The 8,226-nt window shown below is 46.0% G+C and overlaps 1 protein-coding gene across 5 annotated transcripts in view; it reads right to left on the bottom strand.

Moving 5' to 3' along the window:
- The window catches only part of LOC122540340 (pleckstrin homology domain-containing family G member 5-like), a 126,607-nt gene that overhangs the window by 33,025 nt on the left and 85,356 nt on the right, over window positions 1–8,226 (bottom strand). For 4 of the 5 annotated variants that reach the window (XM_043675906.1, XM_043675907.1, XM_043675908.1 and 1 more), the window contains one exon: window positions 6,842–7,005. In XM_043675906.1, coding sequence (XP_043531841.1) covers window positions 6,842–7,005 — 164 coding nt within the window. Of the gene's footprint in view, window positions 1–5,016; window positions 5,369–6,841; window positions 7,006–8,226 lie in introns of those variants that run through there. The other variant, XM_043675911.1, reaches the window with a different exon arrangement.

Below are 8,226 nucleotides of genomic sequence, written 5' to 3' on the forward strand. Positions count from 1 at the left end.
TCAGAGAGAGAGGGGGGAGAGAGAGAAAGGGATAGCTCAGAGAGAGAGAGGGAGGGTTAGCTTGGAAAGAAGGGTGGAGGTTCGTTCAGATAAAAAGGGAGAGAGAGAGTTAGCTCACGGAGAGAGAGGGGATTAGTTCAGAGAGAGAGAGAGACAGACAAACAGACAGACAGACAGGGTTACCTCAAGAGAGAGGGTTAGGTCAGAGAGAGAGAGAAAGAGAGAGAGGGTTAGCTCAGAAAGAAAGGGTTAGCTCAGAGAGAGGGAATTAGTTCAAAGAGAGAGAGCGAGAGAGACAAACAGAGAAGATTAGCTCAAGAGAGAGGTTTACTTCAGAAAGAGTGAGAGAAAGGGTTAGCTTGAGAGAGAGAGAGAGAGAGACAGACAGACAGAGAAAGTGTTAGATCAGAGAGAAGGGGAATTAGTTCAGAGAGAGAGGGTTAGTTCAGAGAGAGAGGGAGCTAGCTCAGAGAGAGAGGGGAGAGAGAGGGAGCTAGGTAAGAGAGTCAGGATATTAATTAGAGAGAGAGAGAGTTAGCTCTGAGAGAGAGATGGATGAGGAGCTCGCTCAGAGAGAGGTTATTAATTGGAGAGAGAGGGTTAACTCTGACAGAAAGTTAATTGGAGACGGAGGAGGCAGGGTCAGCAGAGAGAGAGAGTTAGTTTGAGAGATGGTTAGCTCACAGAGAGATTTAATTGTAAGGAGAGAGAGAAAGGGTTAGCTCATGGAGAGAGAGTGAGTTAACTTGAGAAAGGGAGAGCTTGAGAAAGAGAGATGGGGTTAGCTTAGGGACAGAGAGGGTAAACTGGGAGATAGACTCTTGATAAGCAACAGGGTGAAAGATTATTCTGGGTGGGCCTGAATGTGCAGTGATCAGACCAGCCATGATGATAATATTTGGTGGAGCAGGCTTAAGGGCCTACTCCTACCCCGAGTATGTATGTACCAAGTTGGTCAATGTATTAGCACGATGCAAAGGGCTACTCCCTGACCACTATACTTTTCATTAGATTATTCAAAAATCTTATGCTCCTCACATCAGATGAGGTACCTCAGGGTGTCTGAGCCTGAAACCCAGGTCCTTTGCACAGCCAGGTCTCTACACCCTCAGGAGGCAATGGAAGGGGAGAAAATGGACAATAGTGTTGCAGGGGTTAAACCCAGGACAGTGCTCCATGGAAGTCCAACGTGGACACTTGCAGCTCCAGGAGAACCCAGAGGAATAAGTGTTAATCACTCGAATCAAATTAAAATACTGCTGATGCTGGAAATCGGTAACAAACTCAGAGAGTGCTGGAGAAACTCAGCAGATTTGTCAGCATCTACAGAGAGAGAAACATTTCGAGTCCGATATGGTTCTTCTTCAGTGTTTGTTAAAGGTTAATCACTGTTATCTTTCAGATATCCATCACAAACCAGTTGTAGGAATGTCACAGAGAAAAAAAAATCTTAGTGAGTGAACAGGGAACAGTGAGTCGATGGTCAGAGGTGAATTTGCCCAATAGTTAGTTTTGTAAGTGTTAGACAAAAGGGATTACCACTCTGTAGAAACTATGTAACATGAGCCAAAAGTCCAAAGTCAGCTGTTCCTTCTGAGCAAGTTACACTTACCACATCATGCCTGAGATTACTCATAAATAGCGTTCCATAATGTTCTTTATTGTTTGACATCTCTCCAATTTACATTTGTTTAAAGCACTAGGAATTGTTTCTATTTTCTGTTAGGGCTCTATTCTGTAAGTCAGTACTGTTCTAATGCTGGGTAGGTCACAGTCATAGAGATGTACGGCATGGAAACAGACCCTTCGGTCCAACCTGTCCATGCCGACCAGATATCCCAACCCAATCTAGTCCCACTTGCCAGCACTTGGCCCCTAGCCCTCTAAACCCTTCCTATTCATATACCCATCCAGATGCCTTTTAAATGTTGCAATTGTACCAGCCTCCACCACTTCCTCTGGCAGCTCATTCCAAACACGTACCACCGTCTGCGTGAAAACATTGCCCCTTAGGTCGCTTTTAAATCTTTCCTCTCTCACCCTAAACCTATGCCCTCTAGTTCTGGACTTTCCCACTCCAGGGAAAAGACCTTGTTTGTTTATCCTATCCATGCCTCTCATAATTTTGTAAACCTCTATAAGGCCACCCCTCAGCCTCCGACACTCCAGGGAAAACAGCGCCAGCCTATTCAGCCACTCCCTATAGCTCAGATTCTCCAACCCTGGCAACATCCTTGTAAATATTTTCTGATCCTTTCATGTTTCACAACATTCTTCCAATAGGGGGGAGTCCAGAATTGCACGCAATATTCCAAAAGTGGCCTAACCAATATCCTGTACAGCCACAACATGACCTCCCAACTCCTATGTTCAATGCTCTGTCCAATAAAGAAAGCATACCAAGTATCTTCTTCATTATCCTATCTACCTGCAACTCCACTTTCAAGGAGCTATGAACCTGCACTCCAAGGTCTCTTTGTTCAGCAACAAGCCCCAGGACATTATCCATTAAGTGTGTAAGTCCTGCTTTGGTTTGCCTTTCCAAAATGCAGCACCTCACATTTATCTTTATTCAACTCCATCTGCCACTTCTCAACCCATTGGCCCATGTGATCGAGATCCCGTTGTACTATGAGATAACCTTCACTATCCGCTACACCTCCAATTTTGGTATAATTTGCAAACTTACTAACTATACCTCATGTTCATATCTAAATCATTCACTTAAATAAAACAGTGGACCCAGCACCGATCCTTGTGGCACTCCACTGGTCACAGGCCTCCTGTGTGAAAAGAACCCTCCACCACCACCCTCTGTCTTCTTTCTTCAAACCAGTTCTGTATCCAAATGGCTGGTTCTCTCTGTATTCCATGAGATCTAACCTTGCTAACCAATCTTCCAAGAGGAACCTTGTCAAATGCTTTACTGAAGTCCATATAGATCATGTCCACTGCTCTGCCCTTATCAATCCTCTTCGTTATTTCTTCAAAAAACTCAATCAAATTTGTGAGACATGATTTCCCACGTGCAAAGACATGTTCAATGTCCTGAATCAGTCCTTGCCTTTCCAAATGCATGTAAATCCTGTCCCTCAGAATTCCCTCCAACAATATGCCCCCCACTGATATCAGGCTCACTGGTCTATAGTTCCCTGGCTTGTCCTTACTACCTTTCTTAAACAGTGGCACCACGTTTGCCAACCTCCAGTCTTCTGGCACCTCACCTGTCACTATCGATGATACAAATATCTCAGCAGGGGGTCCAGCAATCACTTCTCAAGCTTCCCACAGAGTTCTAGGGTACACCTGACCAGGTCCTGGGGATTTACTCACTTTTATGCGTTATAAGACATCCAGCACCACCTCCTCTGTAATACTTCAAGATGTCAGCTTTTATTTTCCCACATTCTATATCTTTCATGTCCTTCTCCACAGTAAACACTGATGCAAAATACTTGTTTAGTATCTTCTCCATCTCCTGTGGTTCCACACATAGGCTGCCCTATTCTCTCCCTAGTTACCCTTTGTCCTTAAAATATTTATCAAATTCCTTTGGATTCTCCTTAACCCAATTTGCCAAAGCTATCTCATGTCCCCTTTATGCCATCCTGATTTCCCTCTTAGGTATACTCCTACTGCCTTTATACTCTTCTAGGGATTCACTTTATCTCTGCTGTCTATACCTGACATATGCTTCCTTCTTTTTCTTAACCAAAACCTCAATTCCTCTAGTAATCCAGCATTCCTTATACCTACCAGCCTTGCCTTTCACCCTGACAGGAATATACTTTCTCTGGACTCTTGTTACCTAATTTCTGAAGGCTTCCCATTTTCCAGCCGTCCCTTTACCTGTGAACGTCTGCCCCCGTCAGCTTTTGAAAGTTCTTGCCTAATACCGTCAAATTGGCCTTCCTCCAATTTAGAACTTCAACTTTTCGATCCAGTCTATCCTTAAGTCTTGGAACTCTGTTCTTTGAGCCCTCCGGACTGTATCACCACCTTCCCAAGGGCAGTTAGAGAATGCCAGCCAATGACATCCCATGAATGAACGAATAAGTAAATGAAAGGATGGATCAGATGCTCTTTCTCCTGCACTCGGAATTGGCACCATGCACAGGGAGGCCATTCAGGCCATCCGATCTACCACAGCTCTCCAAGCATTCTGAATTAGTGCTCTTTTCCCACAATTCTGTACATTGTTCCTATTTAAATAACAATCCAGTGGCATCTTGAATATCTCAGTTGAACCCTACTCCTACCTCACTTCCAGACAACTCCTTCCAACCCATTCAGTGTGTGGAAAGATTCTTTTCTTACATCACATTTGTTTCTTTTGCAAAACACTTACAAACTGTGCCCTCTAGTTCTCAGCCGCTCTGTGGGTGGGAACAGTTTCTCCCTACCTGTGTCAACACCTCGTTGTTCTGAAAACCTCTGTCCAATCTTCCCTCTACCCTCTCCAGGGAAAACAGTCCCAACCCCTCCAATCTATCCCGATACGTGAGGTTTCTCTCCCTTGAACTGTTCGTCTAAACCACCTACATAGAACATCGAACAATACAGCACAGAACAGGTCTTTTGGCCCTCGATGCTGTGCTGAACTAATCTAAGCCCATCCCATCATCATCTGTATGCTTATCCAAGGATTGTTTAAATCTCCCTAATGTGGCTGAGTTAACGACATTGGCAGGTAGGGAATTCCACACCCTCACTACCCTCTGAGTAAAGAACCTGCCTCTGACATCTGCTTTAAATCTATCACCCCTCAATTTGTAGTTATGCCCCCTCGTACAAGCTGACATCATCATCCTAGGAAAAAGACTTTCACTGTCTGCATTCCTTCCAATGCATTTATATTGGCATCCAGACCTGTACCCAATACCCCAGCTGAGATCAAACCAATGGCCTTTGCATGTTCAGTATAACTCGTCTCAGCACAGAAGACAATTGGGTCCTTGTATCCCCCCACACTTGCCATTGCCCATCGCTGGGGGAGCAGCCAGTGTTTCGTTTTACCTGATTTCCTTTGCTGCTGTATCCCACTTTGGCTGAGGAATTCAGGTTGGATGTTGGGCTGAGTGAATTCCCCTGTAGGTCGGTTGGCAGCATCCTTGCAGCAATGATCTTGGACTTGGCATTGTATTGCTGAACCTTTGCTGCCACTAGACCACGTAATACTAGCTCCTCGGTGTGCCTGATAGCCGGCAGTGCGAGCTGAGACTCAGTGTTGTCACAGGGTGGGCTGAGATATATAAAACTGCTGTCACATAAATACATGGACTGGCCATCCAGCAGCTGCCACATTTGGGGATACAAGCTGAACATAACAGCTGTCCTCTCCAACAACATACACTGAGTCAAGCAGCACTCTGCACTTACACTACGTTTGGTGACTGAGGTGTGATTTGCATGCCAGGTTAATCAGTCGTGGGTAATGACAGGGCAAAGGGCAGCTTTCATGTGAACACTTCCTGGATTCCCATGTCTTGGGAACCACCTTGGTTTTCCCACAGCATCCATTAACCCTCAGAGTGCCACCTAAATCCTTCACCTTAGTGAATTCCTCTTTCAAATTCACCCCCAGTAAACCTTCCAAGAAGCCCCATTTCCAGCTATCGTGTGGGATGTGAATCTGTTCAAAATCCAGCTCAAAATGTGGAGATTTGTTCAAAGTTTGAAGGTATGTGTAAGTAAACTAGCAAGCCACAAGTTCAAACTCTATTGAAGCACTCCGAGATTTGATCTAAGATCAAACGGTCTGTTTTTAAAACGCAATTGGTTCATGTATGTCCTTCAGAGAAGGACAACCACCTGATGAAGGTGCAGCGCTCCGAAAGCTAGTGCTTCCACATAAACCTGTTGGACTATAACCTGGTGTTGTGCGATTTTTAACTTCAGAGAAGGGTATCTGTTACCCTGATCCAGCCTGGTCTGTGGGTAACTTCAATCCTATCCAACATTACTGACACTCAGCTGCCCCCCTGCCGGGGGGAAACCACACAGTCGGACCAAACCAGGAGGAGAAGGCCCGCCACAACCAGCCCGCAGTCATCTGGGATCAAAAAATATTAAGGGAGTGGTTTGTGTGTTGCAAAGGGAGAGAACGTTGAGGTTAGAGAGGAATTTTGAAGGCTGAAGGGGATAATTGCAGATGGAGTTTGGGGAGAGGTAGGAGAGGGTGAAGGAGGGGACAATGAGTGAAAGAATGAGAAAAGTCCAGGCTCTCGGACTGATCAACAACAGCCAGAACTTATAACCATAGTAACTGGAGTGTACCAAAGTTTTAAATATGACAGGGCTGTGAATAATTAACTGGTTTAACAATTCATGCATTCAGCTCTGGTCAGGCTTCCATGGAATTGCCAGGCCCTTGAAGGGACATACTGCAATTATACCCATTCTGCTGTAGGAAAGGACTGTCCCCAACTCCGGTAATACTGCCATGGGCATGTGGCACACTCTAGAATCCAACATGCACAGCCTTCATAGTTGAGTCTCACAGGCGAGAATTGTATAGGCACAGTCTCCAGTCTGGAAGTTTACAGGCGTTGTCTCACTGATACGGTCTACAGTCTAGACTGTCAAAGTCATAGTCGGCATGCTAGAGTCTCTCAGTCTAGCGGTCTTACAGATACAGTCTACAGTCTACAGTCTGGAGACTTGCAGACTGAGTCTAGCAGCTCATGGCACAGTAAACCCGGGTCAGACAGGCTCACTTACTCCATATTAATGAGCAGCCAATCACAGTTTTTCCATTTAAGCCACCTCTGAGCCTCTGTCGTTGGAGTGATTGGTGATATCCAGAAACCTGTAAAAATATGAAAAAAAGAGAATATCTCACCCCTATATCCGCTGCATCTCGCCCCTGCAGAGGGTGCTCTGTTCGGTCCATTGGTGGGGTGCAGATAAATGTGGGATTGGCTGCCGAAGGCCGCAAGATGGGTAAACTCAAAGATTTTATCTCCTTAACCGACTGTTCCACTTTCAGCTCACTGCCAGGTTTTGCTGCAGAGTCAGATCAGAGAATGTAATTAGAGCTGGAGCGAGAGAGTGTGTTTCCTCTCCCCACGTTAAGCTAATAAAGAGATCAGAGTGCTGATCAATACAAACACACCCTCAGGCCACGATCTATCAACCCCCTGACTGGCCCCAGACAACATGCACTTTTGCCAGCTCCTGCTGCAGAATTCCCCTGGGGTCAGTGACCGATGAAAGTACGAACTAGGACATGCACATCCAATTCCATGCCATTTCACATCTGTCAGCACGAATGGAAGAGACAAACTGTAGTCATATAGAACTTGCAACGTGAACCCAATATCTATTAATCCCATTCTCCAATCATTCTTGCACTATTCACACACCCTCCGCACCAACAATCAATTGCACAAGAACAAGTCAATTACCATCTCCAATATGGGAGGATCTAACAAACCCTCCTCCCCATTTAATTGCATCATAATCATCAAATCATCGACAATCAACATCTTGGGGTATCACCGTTGGCAAAAATCTGGGTTGGACTGGACACATACAGGTAAATCCGGTCTATAAAAGCAGGCCAGAGACTGAGAATTCTGATTCAAGAATCTACCCTTCTAACTCCCAAATGCCAGTCTATTATCTGCAGGACAATCACACTGTGGCACAGCCTCGACGACAATCGCACTCCCACATAGCCTCAACAACAATCGCACTGTGGCACAGCCTCGATGACAATCGCACTGCGGCACAGCCTCGACAACAATCGCACTGTGGTACAGCCTTGACAACAATCGCCACAGCCTCGACAACAATCGCACTGTGGCACAGCCTCCACAACAATCGCACTGCGCACAGCCTCGAAAACATTCGCACTGTGGCACAGCCTTGACAACAATCGCACTGCAGCACAGCCTCGACAACGATCGCACTGTGGCACAGCCTCCACAACAATCGCACTGCAGCACAGCCTCGACAACAATCGCACTGTTGCACAGCCCCGACAACAATCGCACTGCAGCACCACCTTGACAACAATCGCACTGTAGCACAGCCTTCAGAACTATCGCACTGTGGCACAGCCCTGACAACAATCGCACCATGGCACAGCCTTGACAACAATCGCACTGTGGCACAGCCTCAACAACACTCGCACTGTGGCACAGCCTCGACAATAATCGCACTGCAGCACAGCCTCGATAACAATCGGACTGTGGCACAGCCTCGACAACAATCGCACTGTGG

The sequence above is a fragment of the Chiloscyllium plagiosum genome, chromosome 34 (assembly GCF_004010195.1).
Source record: "Chiloscyllium plagiosum isolate BGI_BamShark_2017 chromosome 34, ASM401019v2, whole genome shotgun sequence".
NCBI classification, from domain to species: domain Eukaryota; kingdom Metazoa; phylum Chordata; class Chondrichthyes; order Orectolobiformes; family Hemiscylliidae; genus Chiloscyllium; species Chiloscyllium plagiosum.